Genomic DNA, 27,497 nt, shown 5'->3' with positions numbered 1-27,497 from the left:
AGTGCCTGGAACTTGGAGAGAACACATTACATGATAGCTATTACTACCTCAAGTGAGGATCATTTCCTTCATCTATAATATGGTAGAGAAAATAGACACAATGACTATATAATGCGTAGAAACTATAATAGAACACAGTTCCTCAGAGGTTTCTAGAAGAATCTTGAGGAACCTTAGAACCATGGTTTTGAACTATATACCCAGTAGTTTACTTTCCTCCATTTATTTATTTTGTGACATTTCTTTCTTTCTGCATTTTGGCTGCTTCCTTGTGTTGATAGTGGCCTTGTGTGGTAGGTGTCCTATAATGCCCATTGGCTCAGCATCCCCAATCACCTGAGGTGGACACTCTTGGTGCACTCCTTTGTGGGATGGGTTCACAGTCTTATTGTAGTTAATCCTTGATTGCTATTGCTATCACTGGGAGCAATTGACCTCCTGGCCAATTGGCTGTTAGAACCAGCTGTATCTGCAATGGAAGAACTGCTATGCAGCAGACACCCTAATGGGGCAGGACTGCTTCAGTGAGGCTTTGGTGCTCACTCACTCTGCCACTTGAGTGTGTCGCTTATGGATGTGAATAGTTATAATCTGGTATGGTCTCACACTGACCACTGGGTACACTGGGACTTGGATCTCCACGGAGGTGCAAAGTCAGCCACTGCCTGAGGCCACCCAGCAGGAGCTACAGAGACATCTGCAGATTCCTCCTCTTTGGGGTTTGGAGGTGCCTGGATGAGGCCCAGCTGTGTAGTAATGCAGGCTGCTGCCAAGCCTTAGGCCTTCTTTTGTAAGCTTTGGTGCTCTCTGACCCAGCTGCCCTTTGATAGGTTCCAGGCTGAGAAAAGACAGGCAATTCATAGGCAAAAGCCACGGCGCACAGCTTGGGTGGGGTTGTAACTTGGGTGGGGTGAGTACTCAGAGAATCACAAGGGCGGGGCAAACAGCAATAGCTGCCAGTCAGCTCTACACCCGAGAGGTCCCCGTATCTCCACATCCCGCGCCGCCCCCCCCCCCCAACCACAGGAACAATGATCACTGTGAGCAACTCAAGAGAAAGTTGCCCTTACGTTCTGACCCAATGCCAGACAGTCCAGTTTTTCCCTGTTTGAGTCTGGGTAACCAGAGTGTATCCTGGAACTGTCTTTCTCTCTGACTTCCACTCTCTCAATGAAAAAATATCCTCAGGTGAGTATTTAAAAAAAAAAGGAAATAAACTAGGATGGTCAAAGGCTTTTCTACAATCTTTAAACAATAGGGCTTATTTTCAGTGTGAGTTCTTTCATTCATTTTGATATCTCTCCACTATTAGTGTTTTTGTGATTTTGAAGGGAACTGGGATGAATAAAGAGTTTGGCCCATGGTTTACAGTCATAGGGTTTTTCCTTATTATGAGTTATTTCATGATGTTAGAGGGAACTTGGATAAGAGAAAGCTTTATCACAATGGTTACATTCATAGGGTTTTCCCTAAGCATGACGTTTTTCATGATTTCTAAGCAAATAGGGATAAAGGAAAGTTTTACCACATTCCTTACATTCATGAGGCTTTTTTCCATGATGAGATACTTTATGGCCACTAAGACATCTGGCAGAATAGAAGGCTTTCTCACATTCCTTACATTTGTAGAGTTTCTCCCCAGTATGCATTCTTTTATGATTTCTAAGAGAACTGGAATATCTAAAAGCTCTCCCACATTGCTTACAGTCATAGCGTTTCTCCCCAGTATGTATTGTTTTATGATCTTTAAGAGTTGCAGAATGGCTGTAAGCCTTACCACATTTCTGACATACATGGGGCTTTTTTCCAGTGTGTGTTCTTTCATGATATTGGAGGGATCTTAGAGAAGAGAGAGTTTTACCACAATGGATACATTCATAGGGTTTTCCCCAAGGATGAAATTTTTCATGGTTTCCATATTCCTTACATTTGTCGGGGTTCTCCCGATTATGCATTCTTTTATGATATCGAAGAGAACTGGTATATCTGAAGGCTCTCCCACATTGCTTACAGTCATAAGGTTTCTCCCCAGTATGTACTGTTTCATGATCTCTAAGATATGCAGAAAAACTGAAAGCCTTACCACATTTCTGACATACATGGGGCTTTTTGCCAGTGTGTGTACTTTCATGCCTTTGACAGGACTGTGGATAACTGTAGGCTTTTCCACAATGCTTACATTCATAGGGTTTTTCCCCAGAATGAATTCTTTCATGTTCTTGGAGAGAAGATGGATAATTGAAACCTTTACCACAATGCTTACATTCATAGGGTTTTACCCCAGTATGAGTTCTTTCATGACGACAGAGGGCACCTTGATCACAGTAAGCTTTGCCACAATGCTGACATTTATAGGGTTTTTCCCCAGTATGAGTTCTTTCATGACGTAGGAGGGAAGTTCGATTAGATAAATCTTTATAACAATACTGACATTTATAGGATTTCCCCCCAGTATGAATGATTTCATGCTTTTGGAGAGTAGCTGAATGAGAGAAAACTTTACCACATTGCTTACATTCATAGGGTTTTCTCCCAGTATGTGTTCTTTTATGATAATGCAGGGAAGTTCGATGAGAGAAATCTTTACCACATTGCTTACATTTATAAGGTTTCTCACCAGTATGAGTTCTCTCAGAATTTCTAAGAGAAGTGGAACCAAAAGCTTTTCCAGATTTCTTACACTGATTGGGCTTTTCTCCAGTGTGTGTGCTTTCATTTTCTTGAGAGTACTTGGGAGAACTGAAAGCTTTGCCACGTTGCTTACTTTGATATGGTTTCTCTCCGGTATGAGTATTTTTGTGAAGTTTAAAGTAAATGAGACGACTAAAGCCTTTCCCACATTGCTTACACTCAAACGGTTTCCCAGGAATATGCATTCTTTCATGATTCCTATGGGAAGTTGAATAGTGGACAGATTTCTTACTGGGGCTGCCTTCATGTCTTTGAATATGTTGGTGAGGCTTGAAAGCTTTCTCAGGTTCCATACATTTATAAGGGTTTTCTTCATATTCCTGACACAGGTGTAGTTTGGGTCCAATGTGAGAGCTCAGGTGGTTATTCAAGGATAAATAATGCATGAAGATTTGCCTACACAACCTGGATTTAGGTTGTTTAATTTCAGTAGGAGTTTCCGTCTTCTCATTATGATTTGGAATCTGGCTGAGGTTTTCTCTGAATTGACAACCATATTTCCATTTACACAGTCTCTCTACCATATGACTGCTGTAAAAGTCAGAAGCATATTATTAATACTTCGTTAATGATTTCATATCTATTAATAGTATGACAATGACATTTTTACTGTTTTCAAAGAAAGTTCAGGGTTTCTGTACATTCTTATTATTTGAAAGTGGATATCCTAAAACCTCTGAAATAGGCTGGATCATAGATATTATGATAACAATTACAGTCATTAACCCTTTGCGGTCCAATTTTATTTTTGGAATTCAAACAGTCTGGTCCAAATTAATTGATGGGATTGAATGTTGAACCGGTTTGCGGTGTTGACCTCAGCCTTGATGTTGGACCTGCTCCTAGCACCTGGTCTGTCGAGTCAGCCTCCATGTTGGACCGAAAAGGGTTAATGGTACTTCTGTACATTGTTTCCAAATGCAATTATTTTTTATACACTAAACATTAGGTCTTATTTCAGAAAAAAACATGTTGAGATTATTTGAAGAATCAATAAATTTAAAACTGGGCTGATACAAGATTCTGTTTGCATTGGGCCCATGTGGCTCAGTGGGTCAGTATGGACCCACACACCAGGGGGTTGCCAGTTCAATTCCCCAAAAGGAAACAGCCAGACTGCAGATTTATTCACCCCACTACAGGACATGCAGGTTGCAACCAATCAATGTTTCTACCTTTCCCTCTCACCTCCACACTCTAAAATCAATAAAAACATATTTTACACCACTGGCATGGCTCAGTGCTTGAGCACTGACCTCTGAACAAGGAGGTCACAGTTCAATTTGCATTCAGAGCACATGCCCAGGTCTGGGCTTAATTCCGAGTGTGGGGCATGCAGGAGGCAGGAATCAATAATTTTGTCTTACCACTGATGTTTGTCTCTCTATCTCCCTCTCCCTAGCTCTCTGAAATTATTGTTTTAAAGTATTAAGTATATAAATAAATAAAATATATAAAAACATTAAAAAAAAACACAAAGATGCTCTTAATGCTTTCTCATGACAAAGTGACTCACCTAAGATTCATCCCATGACTTTCATATTGATCTCCACTGTCACGGTCTTCACATTTTACTTCTAAAATACATGCTAGAAAAAGCATTATGAACTATTAAAGAATATTAAAAATGGTTAGATTTTAGGTACACAAAGAGCTGTGATTATTCCCAGTTAATTACCAATGTATTCCTTTTCCAAATTTCAGTTCTTGAAATAGCATAACAGCATTGATGAACAACCAACTCTAGTTATCTAATTGACTACATAAGTAACAAGTTGTTGCAGGGCAGAGTCGTTCTGTGGTTGACAATCAACATAATGAACCGGGAGGTCACAGGTCAATTCCCAGTAGGACTGGTTTGCAGATTGTCAGTGTGAGGCACACAGAAGGCAGCCAATCAGTGATTCTCTCTCATCATTGATTTTTCTCTATTTCTCTCCCTCTCCTCCCTCTCTAAAATCAATAAAAATATATTTTAAAAAAGAATTTGTGCCCTAGCTGGTTTGGCTCAGTGGATAGAGGGTTGGCCTCCGAACTGAAAGTTCCCAGGTTCGATTCCAGTCAAGGGCACATGCCCGGGTTGTGGGCTCGATCCCCAGTGGGGGACTTGCAGGAGGCAGCCAATCCATGATTCTCTCTCATCATGGATACTTCTATCTCTCTCTCTCCCTCTTCCTTCCTCTCTGAAATCAATAAAAATGGAAGGAAGGAAGGAAGGAAGGAAGGAAGGAAGGAAGGAAGGAAGGAAGGAAGGAAGGAAGGAAGGAAGGAAGAATTTTGATACCTACCTACTGATGCCAGGTTCCAGAAGGTTTCCAGCATCACATCTGTGTAGAGTTTCTTCTGGGTCGGATCCAAGAAAGCCCACTCCTCCATGGTGAACTCCACATTAACATCCTCAAAGGCCACTGAGTCCTAAAACATCCCACATATGCATATAGAAGAATGGGTATGACAGCACTGGGTATCTATACATAATTCATAAGAAGTTCACATGGGACATGTGGTACCCAACATTCAGTCTATGACTTGATTGTAAGACTATTAGTAATTTGCTGCATTCACTTCCTCAAGAACACATGAAATTTATTGATATGATTTTACTGTGCTCTCTAATGTCAGGGTAAAAAGCACCTTGAACAAGTTCTATATAATTAACTCAAATACATCTATACTGAAAGCATCGATTCCTTATGTGAAAATTCATCATTATAACCACCATTTGATGCAGCAGTCTAGGAAACATAGTGTCATGTCTGCATAAAGTTTTCATGATTTTGAATACAATAAAGGCCTGGTAGCTTTCTCTTCCATTCTCATCACCAAACAGGAGAGGCCAAGCAGTGTGTGGAAATTCAACATGGAACAAAATGTGCCTGGCCATATTGTACTGAAGTACTCCAGATTATTAGAAGTAGATACACGTGAATGAATGAAAATATTCTTGTGGAGGCGTATGAATGATCATTTGTTTTTATATTAGTAACTCTGACCTTCTTTTTCCTCTTTCATTTCATGGAGATAAGAAGATAAGAGTTAGAGCTCAGGCATGAGCAAAACAGGACAACTTAGCCCTCTACAAAAGTCTTCTACACATGATTTTTAGGACATATAGACACATATATTGAAACCATAAATCACACGCAAAAAAGTCTTTCTGGCAAAATTTAACAATGTAACCAGGGCCTGGCCCTGAGGAACAATTTAAAACTTGGCATGTATAAGGCCTTTATTAAAATCCGCTACATTTTTATGTTGAAACGGCACATGATGACAAAATACATTAGGAGGCGGGGGGTACTGAAAATATCAGGCAGAAAACTCTGCAATATTTGTCTAAACACTATGTTCTACACCTGAAACATACAAAATGAAATTAAATGTAAATTATAAGTGGAAGCATATATGTTGTTTGTGGATAGGAAAAATTAATATCACTAAATGTCCATACTACGTACAGCAATCTATAGAGTCAATGTAATTCCTATCAAGATACCAATGGTGTATTTCACATAACTAGAACAAATACTCAAAAATTTCATATGGAACCACAAAACACCCTGAATAGCAATAGCAATCTTGAGAAAGAAGCACAAATGTGGATGAATCATACTACTTAATATCCAACTTTACTACAAGGCCATAGTAATCAAAACAGCATGGTCCTGGCATAAAAACAGCATATAAATCAGTGGAACAGAACAGAGAGCCCAGAAATAAACACATGCCTTTACAGTGAAGGAATACTTACTTAACAAAGTAGGCAAGAACATACAATAATGATAGTATATTCAATAAATGTTGCTGGGAAAATGCAAAAAAATGAAATTAGAACAGCTTCTTACACCTACACCAGAATACAGAAAAATGCATGAAAGACTTAAATGTAAGACTCAAAACCATAAAAATCCTAGATAAAAACAATGGCAGTAAAACCTTGGATATTTCTCCTAACAATATCACTTTTCATATATCTCCTTGGGAAAGAGAAACAAAAGAAAAAATAAATAAATGAAACTACATCGAACTAAAAGGAAACCATCAACAAAATAAAAAGGCAAGCAACTAAAAGGGAGAACATATTCATCAATGAAATAATTGAAAAGAAATATCTGAAAAGGGGTTAATACCCAAAATTTATAAAGAATTTATATAACTAAACACACACACACACACACACACACACACACACACACACACACAAAGTTGGTGGGTTCGGTTTCAAGTCAGGCCCCAGTCCCAATTTAGTGTTTGATTCCCAACTGGGATATGAAAGGGAGTCAACCAATAAATGTTCCCCTCCTCCGCTCCCACTTCCTATCTCTCTAAAATCAATAAAAACATACGCACCGGTGAGGATTTAAAAGTATGAAATAAAAAAAGGAAAGCACCCAACGTATCTATATCTATATCTAATCTATATCTATATCTAGAGAGAGCCAGGGTCTGTAACATCCAAAATGACTGAATGGATGACCAAACGCCAGGCAGCATGTGCAGCAGGCTCGGGTGGGCAGGGACTGGTGAGCGGGCTGAACTGCTGTTCTGGGCCACAGCCACCCGCAGCGGAAGTCAGCCCTGGGTCCCAGAACAATGGCGGGGCAGGGGGAATTTCACAGAGCATAGCAGGGCAAGAGGAGCCTCGCAAAGTGTGGCAGGGCAGGGAGAGCCTCGAGGAGCAGTCGAGGGGCTACGAGCATCGCAGAGTGTCCCGGGGCAGGGAGCTTCTTGTAGTGTAACAGGGAGGCAGAGGCCATGTGACGGAGGCCAGGCTAGGCCTAGGGACCCTAACCATGCACAATTTCGTGCATGCTGGGCCTCTTGTGTGTGTGTGTGTGTGTGTGAGTGTGTGTATATATATATATACACACACACACACACATATATATATATATAGCCAGATTATTATGACCACACCATCAGTACTTCATTGACACTTCCAAAAATACTGAATATTGAAAACTTCCTAAGCAAATACTCTCAAGGTTTTATTATTATTACTATTTGCATAACTAATTCACTTCATTGTACTAATGGGGTGGTCATAATAATCTGGCCGGTCATAATACTCTGGCCACTCAGTGTATATGTGTGTATATATATAAATAAAATGGGCAAAGACCTGAATAGATACTTCCCCAAAGAGGGCATACAGATAAGCAATACACATATGAAAAGATGCACTCTGACACTAATCATCAGAGAAATGTAAGTTAAAGCCACACTAAAAAATTACCTCACACTGGTCAGAATGCCTATCATCAATAAAGGCACAACTGACAAGTGTCTGTATCAAGTTTCTCAAAACTTAAAAATGCAACTGCCTCCAGACCCCGCGATTTCACTTTTGGGAATATACTGAATAAAATGAAAACGCTAATGCAAGGAAAATAGGCACCCCTGTGTTCATTGTAGCATTAATTGCAACAGCCCCAATTTAAAAGCTTAAGTGCTCATCAGTAAGTGAGTGGATAAAAAGCTGTGGTCCAACTCAACTGAATATTACTCAGTTGTAAAAATGAAGGAAATCTTACCCTCTGTGACAGCACGGATGAATGCAGAGAGCATTATGCTAAGTGAATAAACTAGTAAGAAAAACACAAATATCACATGATTTCCTTTGCCTGTGGAATCTAAGGAAGAAAAAAGCTAACAAAGTATAAAAAGACTCACATATAGAGAACAGACTGACAGCTGTCAGAGGGATGGTTGTTGGTAGACTGGATGAAAAGGGGTTAATACCCAAAATTTATCAAGAACTTATAAATAACTCATTCTGGGGAGGGATTAAGCAAAACAAATAAACTCTTAGACTCTGACAACAGCATGGGGATTACCAAAGGAAAAGGGGGGGTGTGAGGAGGTAAAAGAGGGTAAAGTGGAGGATTAAATGGTGATGGAAGGAGTCTTTGGGTGGGGAACACACAATAACATATACACATGATGGATTATATACTTGTACACTTGAATCTTATATAATTTTCCTAGCCAATGTCATCCCAATAGGTTAAAAATAATTTTATAATTTAAAGACATAAAAATTACAAAAGTGATTTTCTCCAAAAACTTGATGCTACTCTAGAGGCTCTTCTCCCAACTGTTCTCTCCTGTGAGTTCCAACAGCAAGACAGTCTATCCAAGGCCTATGACATACCCAACAGCATAATTCCCCTAAATACTGCTGCCAGAAAGACAGAAATAACAACTGTGTAGGAAACAGAGAAAAGGTTCCCAATCACCACTTGTGATGCAACAAAAAACAATGATTTATTCAGTAGAGTAATGACAAAACAGGAAAACCTCTCTTGTCTTAGGTCCAGGGAGAGGAAGGAGTAACATAAGCTGCCTGGTTGAGCCCTGATTATTTTTCTCTACAGAGCAGGGGTTGGGAACCTTATTTCTACCGAGGACCATCTGGATAGTTATGACATCACTCATGGACCATACAATATCATCAACTTAAAAATTAGCCTGCTATATTTGGTCACACATTTATTTAACTGGAAGAGCCAGAGCAAATGATTCCAGGACCACTTTAAAGAGGGCACAATAGAAAAATAAAAGACAGAGAACCTCATGAAAACCAAGATGGTGGCAGAGGTAAACACCGGAGTTTTATGCCTCGCACAACCACTTCAAAAATACAACTAAAAGACGGAATGGACATCATCCAGAACCACAGGAAGGCTAGCTGAGTGGAAATTCTACAACTAGAAGGAAACAGAAAAGCATACTGAGACTCAGAGGAGGTGCAGTACGGAAGTAAAATACAAAGGTACGGAGGTGCATGCGGAGCGGGCTGGCAGCTGAGAGTGTGGTTGTCTTTTTCAATCAGGAGGGAATCTCAGGCTCTGAGCTCCAGTTCCGGGCGAGTCTCTGGGGACCCAGACTCATACGTGAGAAGCGGGGCTGTCTGGCATTGGTTGGAACTCGAGGGCAGCTTTCGCTCAGAGGTGCATGCAGCAATTGCTGGGACACTAAGAAGCAGGGCCTCTGAGGGAAGACATAACTGCTAGCCCCCCTCTCCCCCCCGTTGATCCCTTGGAATCCGCCCCACCCAAAGGCTTTTGCTGGAGAGCCTCAGGCAGAGGCTAGATTAGCACCCCCCTAGAGATACAGGAGCTGGTGTACCCAGAGGTCAGAGTGGGACCATCCAATTTGCAGCTCCGTGGAACCATAAAGGACACACTCAGGGGGCAGACTCAGTGAGCACCAAAGCCCCACTGAAGCAAGTCTTGCCGCAGAGGGGTGTCTCCAGCACAGAAGTTCTCCCACTGCAGACACAGCTGATTCTCACAGCCAATTGGCCTGGAGGTCAATTCCTCCCAGTGATACCTACAACAATCAAGGCTTAACTACAATAAGACTGTGCACAAAGACCACAAGGGGGTGCACCAAGAGTGTCCTCCTCAGGTAATTGGGGAGGCTGGACCACTAGGCCCTAGAGGACACTTAACACAGAAAACCACTTTATCAACACAGGGAAGCATAAAAAATATGGAGACAAAGAAACAGTACACAAATGACAGAAATGGAGGAAAGCAAACGATTAGATATAGAATTCAAAACCACACTTTTTAAGGTTTTTCAAGAGCTTTCTAGAAGCTGCCGATAAATTCAGTAAGACCCTCAAAAAGGCTGGTGAGATTGCCGATAATGTAGTGAGATCCTCAAGAAATCTAGTCAGGCCCTCGAGGTTATGGTAAACGACCAACTGGAAATTAAGTATTCACTGACTGAAATGGAGGGTATTATACAGACTCCCAACAGCAGACTAGAGGCTCACAAGAATCAAGTCAACGATTTGAAATACGAAGAAGCAAAAAACTCCCAATCGGAAAAGCAAAATGAAAAAAGAATCCAAAGCCGAAACCGGTTTGGTTCGGTGGATACAGCGTCAGCCTACGGACTGAAAAGTACCAGGTTCGATTCTGGTCAAGGGCATATACCTTGGTTGCAGGCATATCCCCAGTAGGAGGTGTGCAGCAGGCAGCTAGTCGATGTTTCTCTCTCATCGATGTTTCCAACTCTCTATCCCTCTCCCTTCTTTGTAAAAAAGAAAAAAAAAAGAAAGAAAAAAGAATCCAAAAATACGATGATAGTGTAAGGAGCCTCTGGGACAGCTTCAAGCATACCAACATCCAAATTATAGGGGTGCCAGAAGATGAGAGAGAGCAAGATATTGAAAACCTATTTGAAGAAATAATGACAGAAAACTTCCCCCACCTGGTGAAAGAAATGGACTTACAGGTCCAAGAAGCGCAGAGAACCCCAAACAAAAGGAATCCAAACAGGACCACACCAAGACACATCATAATTAAAATGCCAAGAGCAAAAGACAAAGAGAGAATCTTAAAAGCAGCAAGAGAAAAACAATCAGTTACCTACAAGAGCATACCCATACGTCTGTCAGCTGATTTCTCAACAGAAACTTTGCAGGCCAGAAGGGAGTGGCAAGAAATATTCAAAGTGATGAATGCCAAGAACCTACAACCAAGATTACTTTATCCAGCAAAGCTATCATTCAGAATTGAAGGTCAGATAAAGAGCTTCACAGAAAAGGAAAAGCTAAAGTTCATCACCACCAAACCAGTATTATATGAAATGCTAAAAGGTATCCTTTAAGAAGAGGAAGAAGAAAAAGGTAAAGATACAAATTATGAACAACAAATACACATCTATCAACAAGTGAAACTAAAAATCAAGTGAATAAATAATCTGATGAACAGAATGAACTGGTGATTATAATAGAATCAGGGGCATAGAAAGGGAATGGACTGACTATTCTTGGGGGGGAAAGGGGTGTGGGGATGCGGGAAGAGACTGGACAAAAATCGTGCACCTATGGATGAGGACAGTGGGTGGGGAGTGAGGGCGGAGGGTGGGGTGGGAACTGGGTGGAGTGGAGTTATGGGGGGGGGGGGAAGAGGTACAAATGTAATAATCTGAGCAATAAAGATTTAATTTAAAAAAATTTTTTTAATTAAAAAAAAAAATAAAGTGGGTACAATACCATACTCTGCCTGCCTATTGCCTAGAAATGCATGAAACTGCCCACTCTGGTACATAGAAGTGAGGCACAACAGGCTCAGCCATGCAACTGAAGACAACAACTGAAGTTCTGCAGAGATATCTCAGCTATGGCAGGTTGCCACAGAGATCTCTGGGACCTAATCCCCAAGATGGGCCCCCTAGTACAGAGCACAACTGAAAATTAAGCCACCCTTGAAAGGGTCAATGCAAAAAATTCCCTGTGGAGCCACCCACCTTGTGCTCTGGCAGAGGGAGAGTGGAGTGGACTGGAGCTGTGTGAGCAGAAGCCAGGATTGGGGACTCAGAGGGTAGAGCTCAGAAGTCAGAAATCCCCAGTTTCCTGGGGTGAGTCATTCCCTCACACAGCAGAGGACATCTGTCCCACATAGAAATTTGCCTTGTTTCGGGGGAAGACAGTGGACATTCCCTATTGGAAAACACCTTGCCCTGAGGCCACTTAAGAAACTAAAAAAATAAAAAATAAAACAAAACAGTTACCCTCCAGGCAGAAGCAACTGCCCCACCACGTTGGAAAATTCTCACCATACCTCAGGACCACTGCCTGGGGCCACAAGTCAAGTCCAAATCCTATCCTTCTGTAGGTACAAGCTGTCTCTGGAGAATGAGTCTTTGCCTGATCTAATTAGTCAGAAACAACATTTAACACTGTCCTGAACCACAAATTGAGAGGTGTAGAGTATCTACCTAGTACATAGTCACAAATAGCTAAAATGAGGAGACAAAGAAACAACCCCCAAATGAAAGAACAAGAAAATTCTCCAGAAAGAGGGATAAATGAAGCAGAAATAAGAAATGTATCTGTAACAGAGCTCAGAGTATGAAGATAAAGATGCTCAACAACATGGCCGAAACCGGTTTGGCTCAGTGAATAGAGTGTCGGCCTGCGGACTGAAAGGTCCCGGGTTCGATTCCGGTCAAGGGCATGTACCTGGGTTGTGGGCACATCCCCAGTAGGAGATGTGCAGGAGGCAGCTGATCGATGTTTCTCTCTCATCAATGTTTCTGACTATCTCTCTCCTTTCCTCTCTGTAAAAAAAAAATCAATAAAAAAAAAAAAAGATGCTCAACAACATGAAAAAAGATATAGTAACTGAAAAAAAGAACAGTTGGAAATAAAGAATGGCATAACACAAATAAAGAACATTGGAAGGAATAGACAGCAGATTAAGGGAAACTGAGGATGGAATCAGTGAATTAGAAGACAGAATTGAATATATCACTCAACTAGAAAAGAAAAAATGATTAAAAAACAGGAGGATTGCCCTAGCCACTTTGGCTCAGTGGACAGAGCGTCAGCCTGTGAAATAAAGTGTCCCAGGTTCGATTCCGGTTAAGAGCACATGCCCAAGTTGTGGGCTCGATGCCCAGTGGAGGACTTGTGGGGGGCCGCCGATCCATGATTCTCTCTCATCATTGATGTTTCTATCTCTCTCTCCCTCCTCCTTCCTCTCTAAAATCAATAAAAATATATTAAAACAAAAAAAGGAGGATAGCTTAAGTGAGCTGTGGGACAAAGTGAAATGTAGCAATATTAGAATAGCTGCCAGAAGAGGCAGAAAGGAAGAAATGGATATAGAACATGTTTGAAGAAATAATGCAGAAAACTTCCCTAACCTGGAAAAGGAAAAAGTCACACAAGTTCAGGAGGCACAGAGAACTAAAGAAAGAAGAACCCAAAAAGGCCCACGCCCAGACACATAATTAAATTGCCAAGACTTAAAGACAAAGAGAGAATCTTAAAGTCAAGAGAAAAGCAAACTGTTAACTACAAAGGAGTTCCCATAAGGCTGACACCTGATTTCTCATAAGAAACTCCACAGGCTAGATGGGAATGACATGAAGTACTCAAGGTAATGGAAAGCAAGCATCTTGAAACCAAGATTACTATATCCACTAAAGCTATCATTCAAAATCAATGGTCAAATAAAGAGCTCCCCAGACCAAAAAAAAAAAAAAAAAAGGCTAAAGGTGTACATCACCACCAAGCCAGCATTACAAGAAATGCAAAAGGGGACAAAAGACCTAAATAGACACTTTTCGGAAGTGGACATAAATAAGAACAATAGACATATGAAAACATGCTCAAAGTCACTAATCATCGAGAGATGACAATGAGGTATCATCTCACACCTGAAATGGCTACCAACAAAAAAATCAACAAATGACAAATGCTGGCGAGGATGGTGCACTGCTGGTGGGAATGGATACTGGTGCAGCCACTGTGGAAAACAGTATGGGCTTCCTCAAAAATTTAAAAATGGAACTCGCCAAACCAGTTTGGCTCAGTGGATAGAGCGTAGGCCTGCAGACTGAAGGGTCCCAGGTTCGATTCCGGTCAAGGGCATGTACCTTGGTTGTGGGCGCATCCCCAGGGAGGGCGTGCAGGAGGCAGCTGATGGATCTTTCTCTCTCATCAATGTTTCTAACTCTCTATCCCTCTCCCTTCCTCTCTGTAAAAAAACAATAAAATATATTTTAATAAATAAATAAATAAATAAATAAATAATAAAAATGGAACTCCCATTTGATCCAGTAATCCCACTTTTAAAAATATATTCCAAGAAATCAGAAACACCAATCAGGAAGAATATATACACCCCTATGTTCATAGCAGCATAATTTGCAATAGCTAAGAGTTGGAAACAGCCTAAGTGGCCATCAGCAGATGAGTGGATTAAAAAATTGTGGTATTCCTAGCCAGTTTCGCTCAGTGGATAGAGCATCCACCTGCAGACTGAAAGGTCCCAGGTTCAATTCCAATCAATGGCATGTGCAGGGGGCATGCAGGAAGCAGCCAATCAGTGATTCTCTATCATCACTGATGCTTTTATCCCTCTATCCCTTCCTCTCTGAAATTAATAAAAAATTTATTAAAAATAATAATAGCCGAAACCGGTTTGGCTCAGTGGATAGAGCATCAGCCTGCGGACTGAAAGGTCCCAGGTTCGATTCCGGTCAAGGGCATGTACCTGGGTTGTGGGCGCATCCCCAGTAGGACATGTGCAGGAGGCAGCTGATCGATGTTTCTCTCCCATTGATGTTTCTAACTCTCTGTCTCTCTCCCTTCCTCTCTGTAAAAAATCAATAAAATATATTTAAAATAATAATAATAATAATAATAATAATAAATAATATGTAAAAAGCTGTGGCACATCAGCACAATGGCATACTATGCTGCTGTAAAAAAAGAACTCGTTCGCGAAGGCCCGCAGCGGGTGTTGACGCGATGTGATTTCTGCCCAGTGCTCTGAATGTCAAAGTGAAGAAATTCAATGAAGCGCGGGTAAATGGCAGGAGTAACTATGACTCTCTTAAGGTAGCCAAATGCCTCATCATCTAATTAGTGACACAGATGAATGGATGAACAAGATTCCCACTGTCCTTACCTACTATCCAGCGAAACCACACCAAGGGAATAGGCTTGGCAGAATCAGCGGGGAAAGAAGACCCTGTTGAACTTGACTCTAGTTTGGCATGGTGAAGACACATGAGAGGTGTAGAATAAGTGGGAGGCCCCCGGTACCCCTTCCCTGAGTCCCCGTGAGCGGGCGGGGAGGGGGGCACGCCGGCCTTGCATGCACCTGTATGTTTATAGCAGCACAATTCACCATAGCTAAGATCTGGAAACAGCCTAAGTGCCCATCAGTAGATGAATGGATTAGAAAACTGTGGTACATCTACACGATGGAATACTATGCTGCTATAAAAAAGAAGGAACTCTTACCATTTGTAACAGCATGGATGGAACTGGAGAGCATTATGCTAAGTGAAATAAGCCAGTCAATGAAGGAAAAATACCACATGATCTCACTCATTCATGAATAATAAAGAACATTATAAACTTATGAACAAAAATAGATACAGAAGCAGAGCTGCCTCAAACAGACTGTCAAACTGCAGCGGGAAGGCCGGGGAGGAAAAGGGGGCAGAATGGGGGGGGGGGGGGGTGAGAGATCAACCGAAGGAATTATAGGCATGCATATAAGCATAACCAATGGACATAAGACACTGGGGGGTAGGGGAAGCCAGGGGATTGTCAAGGGCGGGGGAAAAAAGGAGACATATGTAATACCCTTTGTAATACTTTAAGCAATAAAACAATTAAAAAATAAAAATAAAATAAATTTTAAAAAAAAAGCCCTAACCGGTTTGGCTCAGTGGATAGAGCGTCAGCCTGCAGACTCAAGGGTCCCAGGTTTGATTCCCGGCAAGGCCAGGTACCTTGGTTGTGGGCACATCCCCAGTAGGGGGTGTGCAGGAGGCAGCTGACCAATGTTTCTAACTTTCTGTCCCTCTCCCTTCCTCTCTGTAAAAAAAAAAAAAAAAAAAAAAAAAGAACTCTTACCATTTGCATCAACATGGATGCACCTGGAGAGCATTATGCTGAGCGAAATAAGCCAGTAAGAGAAAGATAAATATCACATGATCTCACTCATTTGTGGAATATAATGAACATAAACTGATGAACAAAAATAGATCTGCAGCCCCCTAACTGGTTTGGCTCAGTGGATAGAACGCTGGTCTGCGGACTGAAAGGTCCGAGGCTCGATTCCAATCAAGGGCATGTACCTTGGTTGCGGGGACATCCCCAGTAGGAGGTGTGCAGGAAACAGCTCTATCCCTCTCTCTTCCTCCCTATAAAAATCAATAAAGTATTTTAAAAAACAGATCTATAAACATAAAAGCATCAAACAGACTGTCAAACCTCAGAGAGTTGGCAGGGGAAGGAGGCGGATAAGACATCAACCAAACGACTTGTATGCATACATATAAGCGTAACCAATAGACACAGACGGGGGGGTGAGGGTATGTGCTGGGGATAGGAGAGCTGGGGAGAGGTCAGTGGGGGAAAAAGGAGATATATGTAATAACTCACACACTAAAGAATTTAAATTAAGAAAAGAAAAAGAAATGCAAAAGGGATTGCTATAATAAGAAAAAGAGAAACCTAGGCATGCAGAATTAAAATGGCAATAAAGCCCTAGCCAGTTTGGCTCAATGGATAGAGCATCAGCCTTCAGACTCAAGGGTCCCCGGTTTAATTCAGGTCAAGGACATGTACCTTGGTTGCGGGCACATCCCCAGTAAGGGGTGTGCAGGAGGCAGCTGATTGATGTTTCTCTCTCATCGATGTTTCTAACTCTATCCCCCTCCCTTCCTCTCTGTAAAAATAGCAATAAAGTATATATTTAAAATGGCAATAAATAATTACCAGGCAATAATAACCCTAAATGTAAATGGATTAAATGCTCCAATCAAAAGGCATAGGGCAGCTGAACAGATACAAAACCATGATTCAACTATATTCTGTCTACAAGAGTCCCATCTCAGAACAAAAACAGCCTGGTACTGACACAAGAATAGGCATATCTACACTAATAAAAGAGAAAGATGCAAATTGACCATGCCTCCAACACGCTTCCCATTGGCTAATCAGGGTGATATGCAAATTAACTGCCAACCAAGATGGCGGCTGGCAGCCAGGCAGCTGAAGCGAACAGGAGGCTTGCTTGCTCCAGTGATGGAGGAAGCCAAGGTTCCCTGCCTGCCGCTGCCAGCCTCTGAGCTGCACTCAATAAGAAACAATGCTGCAATTATAGAAGCTAAACAAACCCCAGAAACCTGCTTTCAGCCAGCCGGGCTGGGAGCTGGAGCTGCAACAGTGTTTCAATTATAGAAGCCAAACAAAACCAGATACCTGCTTTCAGCAGCCAAGGTCTCAGAGCTGGAGCCGGCCTCAGAGCTAAAGCCGGCTCTCAGTTCCAGTGACAGCCATAGAAGGTAAATAAATCCCAGAATAAAAAAAAAAAGAAGAAGAAAAAAAGGAGAGGTTGAGAGCTTCAGTCACCCGCCAGCCTGAAAACAGCCCTCAGCCCCTCATCCAGGCTGGCCAGGCACCCAAGCGGGATACCCTTCAGGGCAAACCAGCCAGCCCCTACCCGTGCACCAGGCCTCTATCCTATATAGTAAAAGGGTAATATGCAAACTGACCCTAACAGCAGAAGGACTGGGAATGACTGGTCACTATGGCACACACTGACCACCAGGGGGCAGGCGCTCAATGCAGGAGCTGCCCTCTGGTGGTCAGGACACTCTCACATGGGAGGAGCTCTGCTCAGCCACAAGCCAGGCTGATGGGTGCCAGTACAACGGTGGTGGTGGGAGCCTCTCCTGCCTCCTCAGGAGCACTAAGGATGTCCGACTGCAGTTTAGGTCTGCTCCCCGCTGGCAAGTGGACATCTCCCGAGGGCTGCCGGGCTGCCAGAGGAATGTCTGATTGCCATCTTAGGCCCAATCCCCCGGGAAGCGGGCCTAAGCCAGCAGATGGTCATCCCCTGAGGGGTCCCATACTGTGAGAGGGCACAGGCCGTGCTGAGGGACCCCACCCCCACCCCCCGAGTGCACAAATTTTTGTGCACCGGGCCTCTAGTACTAGAATAATGGAACAGAACAGAGAACCTAGAAATCGAACCAAGCCATTACACTCAATTAACATTTGACCAAGGAGGCCAGAGCATAGAATGGAGTCAACAGAGTCTCTTCAATAAATGGTGTTGGGATAATTGGACAAACACATGGAAAACAATGAAACTACACCACAAACTTACACCATACACAAGAATAAACTCAAAATGGATAAAAGACTTAAATGTAAGTCATGAAACCATAAAAGTCTACTTACTGAAAGAAAACTTTGCTGTGAAACAGTTTTATGCGGGCAGCAGCCTCAGAGGTCTTGTGTTGACTGTGCCTTCTGATTGCATCATTGCCTCCTGGGCTTGATGAATCTGTTTTTTGTAAATTTCCTGGCCTAAGTATACAGTGTCATAAATTCTACAGTCGGGTACAGTAATGTCGTAGGTCTTCATAATCACTCACCAATCACTGACTCCTGCAGAGCAGGAGTCAGTGCCCCACAGGGATGTACCATTTATCAGGCACACCGCATTTTTACTGCACCTTCTGATAAATGCTAACTACCGTTGCATTACAATTGCCTACAGTATTCAGAACAGTAGCATGTTGTACAGGTCTGTTGTCAAGGACGCACAGGCCATACCACATAACCTAGGTGTGTAGTAGGCTATGATAGATCCTTCCTTCCCTCAACTGGTGGGCGGAGTACGACGTAACCTGCAGCCCGGAAATACCGGAGTGTCTAACCATGTACCTTACACTGGCTATACATTGGACCACCAATCCACACCTGCCAAATACCCTAAACCCTTGTTCCTATATGGACCATACAGTAAGCTACCAATCAGTGTGCGCCAAGTACACTAACCCCCCACCCCTTCCCATTGCGCGCCCACCTCTGCACATGCTGCTGTTCTCCCCTTGCCAGACAGCCCTGCAGGTGCTTCCTTCTAATAAAGCCTGTAGTCCTGGTTTTCGGCCTCTGTCTGATTTTTCAGGCTACACCATGCAGGTTTGTGTAAGAGAACTGAAAACAACAAAATTGCCTCAGGATGTCCTCCCCAGGTTCAGGGGTGCATGACTGTATGTAACTGAAGTTCCAACTTCTCCCAGGAATAAAATTTTAACCCAGTTACTCTGCAACTTGCTGTTCAACACTAATCTGTCTAAAGGACTCTTGCTATTCCTTCCCCTAAGGAAAGGTGACCGTGCCTGAAGCAATCCTTTCTTTTCTTTTGCTAATAACTTCTCAAAGCCACTTCCTTTCTGCCTATTGTAAAAGCCTTCCATTTTGAACAGCTTCTGTGAGATTCCATTTACTAGATGGGATACTGCCCGATTCATGTGTGGGCTACAGTGGCCACATGCCAACCTGACAAGCTCAGGGAAGGCCTCAATGGTGGTCTTGCAAAGTCAGAGACCTAAGGTAACCAGAAAGGATGGTCTGAAATTAAACTTTAACTAAAAGCAGTTATGGTGGGTAGTTACATGCTAGGCCTGTATCTTCACTGATGACAAGGTAAACCTTTACCTTAACTGAACCCATCTGTCTTTTTGCATCTATAATAACACAAGAGGTCGGATGCAAGAAATTCGTGCAAGAGTAGGGCTCCCTTCCCCGGCTGCCAACACCAGCTTCGCTCTGGCACCTGGGGCCCAGGCTTCCCTCCCGCTACCAGCAGGCACCTGGGACCCAGGCTTCTCTTTCAGCCCTGGCTTCGTCTGGAATGTCCTCAGGAAAGATGTCTGGTCTAATTAGCATATTATACTTTTATTATTATAGAAATCCTTGAAATGACTGGGTAACTTGTAACCTCCCTTTTTCCAGACCCCTTGGGGCACAACTTAAAGTGCCTAGGCAACAGGACAGATACCACAAATTCCGTCATCATTATCATACACTTTATCCAATCCCAGAGTCCCCCCGCCCTTTGCTTTCTCCCGCCTCTCTAATCAATCACCAATGGATTTCATGTAACCCAATTAAGTCCCTTCCTTTGATTTCAAAATATAAAAATATAAGAGAAACTGCCATTCCCTGGAGCATTATCCCAACCCATTGAGATACTGCTTCCCTGATATTGCTGACAGTTTGGCTCAAATAAACTCACGAAAATTCTTAACAGTGTGAACAAAAGGGGCCACATGCTGACCTGACAAGCTCAGGGGAGGCCTGCATGGCAATCTTGCAAACTCAGAGACCTAAAGTAACCACAAAGGATGGTCTGAAATTAAACTTTAACTAAAGCAGTTATGGTGGGCAGTTACTTCCTAGGCCAGAATCTTCACTGACAAGGTCAACCTTTACCTTAACTGAGCCTGTCTTTTTGCATCTATGATAACAAACTCTTGAACTGTCTGGGTAACTTGTAACTTCCCTTTTTTCTGGAGCCCCTGGGGCACAACCAAATTGGTTGGGCACCAGAACAGATACCACAAATTCCTTCATTATCATGTTAATTGATCCTGCACCCACCTAAGTATGTGTCCATCGTTTTACTTTTTATCCAATCCCAGGGGTTTCTTTATCCCTCCTCCTTAATCTATCACCAATGAATTTCATGTAACCCACCTACGTCCCTCCCTTGATTGCAATGTATAAATACAAATGTAACCCGCCAGAATTATCTCAGTTCATTGAGGTTCTGCTTCCTGGCATATGTCGACAGTTTGGCTCAAATAAACTCATAAAAATTCTTTACAGGTTTCAATGGTTTTTTTACGTTAACAACAGGTTTGAATGTGTGTGTTTTTTCGTTAACATGTGAATGGGGAATCAAGCCAGTCAGACCTTCCAATTCGCTCAGCTGAATTTTGTTTTTAACCGTCTGAAAAGCACCACAAAACAAATAGTTGATAAAGATGCTGTGACTCAGAGAAGGAAGATGGCGGTTAGGATTCGGGGGAGAGACTGGAAATGCAGGCATTTGCTGCAGAGCTAGGCCTGGGGGACAGGGGGTGGACTTGAGAGCCTGCTCCACAAACATCAAAACTCAAGAGAGCCCGGACCGGTTTGGCTCAGTGGATAGAGCGTCGGCCTGCAGACTGAAGGGTCCCAGGTTCGATTCCGGTCAAGGGCATGTACCTTGTTTGCGGGCACATCCCCAGTGGGGAGTGTGCAGGAGGCAGCTGATCGATGTTTCTAACTCTCTATCCCTCTCCCTTCCTCTCTGTAAAAAATCAATAAAACATATTTTTTAAAAAACTCAGGAGAAAACGGGGTCCTTCTGGGGAGAAAGGAGAGACAGGGGGCCCCACAGACCACAGCTCCTCCCATGCACGAACCGCGGGGACCGAGTCCCCATTGTCCCCATGACCCTCCCCGTGGTCACCGCACCGACTGCGGAGCCGCGGGGATGAGGGTGCAGAGCTGCCCAGACGCGCTCCGCAGCCCAAGGCCCTGCCGCGGGGACACACTGGACGCCCGGCTCCCGGCTGGGCCCCACCCTGCGAGCCCGAGGGGCCTGCAGTTTCAGCGGAGCCCCCGGCGCCTCGGGTCCGCAGGCTCCGGACCTGACCGTGGAGAGACGGTCCCGCCACGGCGGCTCCACCCGCCCCTCCTCCCCGTCCCCGCGCCCGGCTGCACACTCACCATTTCTGGTTCCTGGGCCTCCCGAGTCCCGCCTGCAGCTCCCAGCGCCTTACAGGACGGAAGAAGAGAGATCCGATCTGAGTGAACTTCCGCCTACTAGCAGAGCGTAGCTCCGCCCACCCGCCCCCTCCGTAACCCCACCCACCTGGCGCCCACTCAGGTGACAGACACTGGCACCACATCGCCCCCTAGCGCCTGAGGTACACAGGCCTGAGCCCACAGCTTTTGACCCGTCTTGCTCAACCACCATCTCCTTTCTGATCCCCCTCCCCTGAGTACTTATCTTCCGTATCTTACCCAGGCAATTGCTCCCAGAACACGAGAACAGGTTTCTGCCCAAACCAGAGCCAACCGGCCAGGACTCCCGAGGACCAGCCCTTCAACCTGGTGACTCGGTCCTCCTTAAGAACCTCCATCCACAAGCCTTGGAGCCTCTGTGGATGGGACCTCACACTGGAATCCTCACAGCCCCCGCCGCGGCCAAGCTGCTCGGCGACCCGTCGTGGCACCACCTCCCCAGGCTCAAGAGGACCCCGGAGCAGCATGACTTCTGTAAATAGGTGCTGCCGGACCAGTAATCCGGTAACTGGGCGACGGGTCACTTGGAACTGTACCCAAAACCACACCGCAGCCAGTCTCACCAAGGCCGGCCCGGGTACCTTCTTTTGGCGCAACGGCACCTTAAGCAACTACATGAACTCCTCTGACCCTGGGCCTTTGCTTCGTGCTCACGGTAGTTCCCCAGCTAACCTTATATGGAGAGTCAGAGCTCGCCTGGCTGCTCCCTCCATCCCGCCCCTGGACCTGCTGGCCGCCTTCCTGCCTGTCATGTTATCATGTTAGGGGTATCGCTACCTCAATAGACCTCGCGGCGTGGGTGGGGGTGGGAGGGGTCTCGGGAACAGTCTGGTCACTGCTCAGGACTTTAATGACAAGCTCCAGTTAGCCCTGGAGTCCACTACTGCCTCTTTAGCCTCCCTACAGCAACAGGTAACATCAGTAACCCAAGTATCCCTACAGAACCAGCACACCTCAGACCTTCTGACTGCAGAAAAAGGAGGAACCTCCATATTCCTTCAGGAAGAATGCTGCTACTTCATCAAGTCCGGAGTAGTGGAACAAAACGTGCAGACCCTGACTAAGCTGAGTGAAGAACTACATGCAAGACACTCCCAGGACAACTCTCCTTTCGGCTGGTTCCAAAGCCCCTTAGCTACCTGGGTCCTACCCATGATAGGGCCCCTGATTCTCATCTGTGTCTTTTTTCTCCTAGCGCCCTGCCTCCTCAAGTGAATCAGCTCCTGCTCCATCCCTACACCCGGCTCCCCTCTGACCTGCCTCTGCCTGACCCTGGCCTTTAAAACCCCCTCTCGAAGTCCCTGGTCAGCTGGAAGCAGTCAGAACGAGTCAACGTCCCCTATCACTAGTGAATAGGCCAAATGTTGGAAAAAACACTAAATCAATTTTACCAACGTAAAAAAATACTACATATCTACAATGATAGTCTTCATATTTAAATCTAAGAATCACTGCTGGTCAACAGTGTTCACCGAATGATTAGCACATGATCCCACTACTTTACACAAGGTAATTGGTTCTGTTGTCTTGTGGGGTGACTTTCTGCAGCAGTTTTAATGGGTGAAGGCCCATGTTCCCACTTATGCTAAGCCAGCGCCAGCCCTGTGCATTCATTGCTTTAGGAGGGATAAAAGAAGAAAAGAACTACAATTATTGATGCCAAAGAGATTAAGGAAAAACTAACTGATTACATGTTATCTGATTACAGAACTGATTTTATTTATTTATCTTTTTTTAAAAATATATTTTATTGATTTTCTTACAGAGAGGAAGGGAGAGGGATAGAGAGCTAGAAACATCGATGAGAGAAAAACATCGATCAGCTGCCTCTTGCACACTCCCTACTGGGGATGTGCCCGCAACCAAGGTACATGCCCTTGACTGGAATCGAACCTGGGACCCTTCAGTCTGAAGGCTGACGCTCTATCCACTGAGCCAAACCGGCCAGGGCTATTTACTTATCTTTTTAATCCTCTCGTTTTAATATGCCTGGGGATATTTTTCCATTGATTTTTAGAGAGAGTGGGAAAGACAGAGAGAAATATCAATGTGAGAGAAACACATCGGTAATTGCCTCCTGCACACACCCCGACCAGGGCCCGGGCCAAGTAGGACTGTAACATGTCCTCAGCTGGAATTGAATTATGGTGGGCCTTGGGTCAGCAGGCCGAGGCTCTATCCCTTGAGCCAAACCAGCATGGGCCTACATTTTGGTTTAAATGACCAAGCATATTGTATGCAAACATTTTCCAGAGATGGGCACAATTTAAACGGTGCAGGGTCAAAAACTACTTCCAATTTATAGTGAAATGGATGTTGGTTTAAAAAAAAAAGCAAAGCCCAGCCTGTGTGGCTTAGTGGTGAGCGTCAACCTATGAACCAGGAGGTCATGGTTTGATTCCCGGTTAGGGCATATGCCTGGGTTGTGGGCCCATTCCCGGTGTGGGCATGCAGGAGGCAGCCAATCAATGACCCTCTTTCTCCTCATTGATGTTTCTATCTCTCCTTCTTTCCTCTCTGAAATCAATACAAATATATATATTTTTTAAAATAACAACAACAACAAAAACTACAAAGCAAAACCACCCCTGGCTGCCATGGCCCAGGTGCTGGCACATGGTCCTATACACCAAAGTTTGTGGGTTCCATTCCAAGTCAGGACACATATCTAGGTTGTGGGTTCAATCCCTGTGACTGGAGGCAACCAATTGATCACACTCTCCTCTCTCTCTCTCTCCCAAGAAAAAAAAAAAAATCAACCAATGAAACACAAAGCCAAGATAAAGCAAAACATCAGGCCTATTAACCCAAGGAAGCTTTATGTACAAAAAAGTACAAGACTTTGAACATTACTTAACAAACATTAACACCTAAGAAATGGCGTTGAGGAAGACACTTTCTTGATTTAAGAGCAACAGTCTACTAATTTCCCGAGGTTTCACTAAAGGAAAAATATACAGCAGACAGTCTGGCTGCTGATAGGGAATCTGTACGCACCAGAGAAGGCTGGTTTGTCTTCATGATTGATCCAGGCTCCCCCAGGGCTGCTGAGCTGTGTTGCTGGCCCACTCCTGACATGCACACAGCCTGTGGCCTGCTCAAAACTGCAGTGGCTTTCTCCTCTGCTTCCCCTTTTATGGAGGAAGGGAGTGGGTAATCCCATCAGCAGATAAACCTGTCTCATATCCACCTTGTTCCTAAATCTTTATACAAAAACGAAAAGATGGGATTATTGACACTGTTCAATACTGTTACTGTTTTCAAAGAGTAATGCACTTGTGGATGGGATGGTAGTTGCAGTTCCTATCAACATTTGAATGATTTTATGACCCACTATGGCTACATTCCACATGAACAGAATGGACCTGGCCAGTATCGCTCAGTGGCTGAGGGTCGACCTATGATCCAGAAGGTCACAGCTCGATTTCCAGTCAGGACACATGTCCAGGTTTCAGCCTCTATGCCCAGTGGGGGACATGTGGGGATTGAGCATGAGGCAGAGGCCAATCAACGATTCTCTCTCATTACTGATTTCTCCCTCTCCTTTCTCTGAAATCAATAAAAATATATTCAAAAAAATGAATCAAATAATTCTTACGTGTTCTTTTTAAAACGAACAGGAATGGAAGTTTCTTTGCACAAACACTTTCATGCAATTTGTGTCTTAATAGAAGAGCATAGAGACTGTTTAAATGTTTATTAAGAGAATATCCAAAATACTTATTAATAATTCTATATGATACAGCCATTCCTAGTAAACCAATAGCTCTAATCCAGTTTTACTTAGGAGTTGGAGCATTGGCCCTCGGGCTGAAGGGTTGAGGGTTCCATTCCACTCAAGGGCATATACCTAGGTTGCAGGGTTGATCTCAGGCCTCAGTCAGTGTTGTACTAGAAGCAACCAATCCATGTGTCCTTCTCACATTGATGTTTCTCTCTGTCTCTCGCTTCCCTTCTACTCTCTCTTTTTAAAAAATCAATGGAAAAAAATATAGTCCCAGGTGAGGAGGAACAACACCAACAAAAAGTAAACTAATATTCCGTACATTTGCATTTCACCTAATTTCTGATAAATTTGAGATTGTTCAACCATCTTACTCTTTTCCTTCCCTTTAACCTCATTAGAAAATCTTCCTTTACTTTATACTTCACTGACATTGATTTAACTACTTTATTCCACTGTTCCCTCTCTTAACTTGTTAGTTGCAACCATGTACAAATCTTTGTGTAATTACATTAATGATTAAATCATGCATCCTTTACTTAACATACTATACTACAATTAATTACTTTTCCCACCACCCCAAATACAATATCTTAGAACCCTTTCAAGTCTATTTTTAAGCTTCCTGACTTTTGCACTACTGTTGTCATGCATTTTAATTCTACATATATTTTCATCTTCGTGAGAGATTTCAAGAATTGCTTCATAGAACTGAATGTACTTGTATTTACTTATAAATTATGTTTTCCTTCATTCCTTTCTGCATTCCTGGTTTTCAATCTGGGATTATTTTCCTTTGTACTTAATAACTCACTTGCGTATTTTTTTCTAATTAGTTGGCTAACAAGTGTTGCATTTTAAAGTGTTTCCTAAGGCATCTTTATTTTGGCCAATATTGTTTCTGGGTATAGAATTCTGGTTTGATGTGAGTTTTCCTTTTTTAAAAATAAATATATTTTATTGATTTTTTACAGAGAGGAAGGGAGAGAGATAGAGAGAGTTAGAAACATCAATGAAAGAGAAACATTGATCAGCTGCCTCCTGCACATCTCCCACTGGGGATGTGCCCGCAACCCAGGTACATGCCCTTGACCAGAATCGAACCCGGGACCCTTCAGTCCGCAGGCCGACGCTCTATCCACTGAGCCAAACCGGTCTCGGCTCTTTTTTTTATATATACATGTTTTTATTGATTTCAGAGAGGAAGTGAGAGGGAGAGAGAGATAGAAACATCAATGATGAAAGAGAATCATTGGCCTCCTGCATGCCCCACACTGGAGTTCCAGCCTGCAACGCTGGCATGTGTCCTTGATGGGAATCGAATCCCGGACCCTTCAGTCAGCACACCAGCCCTTTATCCACAGACCCAAACCAGCTAGAGTGTTAGCGTTCTTTTAACATTTACAAAATGGTGTTCTGATGATGTCTATCTTATTTATGTTTAGATGTCCCCTATAAACTGTATTCTTGCTTATTTGGGCTCTGTCTTCCCCAATACCTTTTACATTCACTTTAGGTTCTTTTTAGCCATTTTACATGATTATATATTATATTATATATTATATATTATATATACTATATATAATATATATAATTATATATATAATTCAGTATTAGTTTATAATAGTTTCAGGTATATCACATAGTGGTTAGACATTCATATAATTAAAAGAGTGATCCCCTCAATAAGTCTAGTACCCTGACAGCATCCACTGGCACCCAGGGAAATAATAAAAAAAAATAACCAGTTATTACAATACTAGGGGCCCAGTGCACAAAATCGTGCACCTTGAAAGGAACTATGGCCGTGAGGCTGTGGTAGGCACAGGGGCGGATCTCAGCCCATCCTCCTCGCCCCTGCCTGGCCCCTCCCGCTGCGACCCTCTGGCCCCCTGGCCCCCTGTGTGCCAGCACCTCCAATCCCGCTGCCACTGCTCCAAT

At 43.4% G+C, this 27,497-nt stretch overlaps 2 protein-coding genes across 4 annotated transcripts in view; both read right to left on the bottom strand.

The window, feature by feature from the left end:
* The window catches only part of LOC118659311 (zinc finger protein 709-like), a 34,041-nt gene extending 29,762 nt beyond the window's left edge, over positions 1-4,279 (bottom strand). The window contains exon 1 of the mRNA XM_036315591.1: positions 4,208-4,279. The gene's annotated coding sequence lies outside the window, so the exon portion shown is untranslated. The remainder of the gene's footprint in view (positions 1-4,207) is intronic.
* LOC118659312 (zinc finger protein 14-like) lies at positions 705-21,864 on the bottom strand. Of its 3 annotated transcripts, XM_036315592.1 has the most exons (4): positions 21,755-21,864; positions 4,980-5,106; positions 4,208-4,280; positions 705-3,222 (listed from the first exon to the last, which is right to left on the bottom strand). In XM_036315592.1, the coding sequence occupies exons 1-4, from the start codon at positions 21,755-21,757 to the stop codon at positions 1,470-1,472; spliced, it is 1,956 nt and encodes a 651-aa protein (XP_036171485.1). In that variant the 5' UTR covers positions 21,758-21,864; the 3' UTR covers positions 705-1,469. The 3 variants fall into 3 exon arrangements, with proteins under 3 accessions (XP_036171485.1, XP_036171487.1, XP_036171488.1); XM_036315594.1 differs by lacking the exon at positions 21,755-21,864 and having other exon boundaries at positions 4,208-4,299; positions 4,980-5,100; XM_036315595.1 differs by lacking the exon at positions 21,755-21,864 and having other exon boundaries at positions 4,984-5,096.
* Positions 21,865-27,497: the final 5,633 nt, after the last annotated feature.

This window comes from Myotis myotis, unplaced genomic scaffold (genome assembly GCF_014108235.1).
Source record: "Myotis myotis isolate mMyoMyo1 unplaced genomic scaffold, mMyoMyo1.p scaffold_m19_p_6, whole genome shotgun sequence".
In the NCBI taxonomy this organism is placed as follows: domain Eukaryota; kingdom Metazoa; phylum Chordata; class Mammalia; order Chiroptera; family Vespertilionidae; genus Myotis; species Myotis myotis.
Note: the sequence above shows the minus strand (reverse complement) of the source record. Positions and strands in the feature narration are given on the sequence as shown.

What these genes read in the sequence shown, in the direction of transcription:
- LOC118659312 (XM_036315592.1), bottom strand. An exon ending in CTGGAACCTGGCATCAGTAG is followed by an intron (nt 4,281 to 4,979) that starts GTAGGTATCAAA and finishes TGCTTTTTCTAG; the next exon opens with CATGTATTTTAGAAGTAAAA. An exon ending in AGTCATGGGATGAATCTTAG is followed by an intron (nt 3,223 to 4,207) that starts GTGAGTCACTTT and finishes TGACTTTTACAG; the next exon opens with CAGTCATATGGTAGAGAGAC.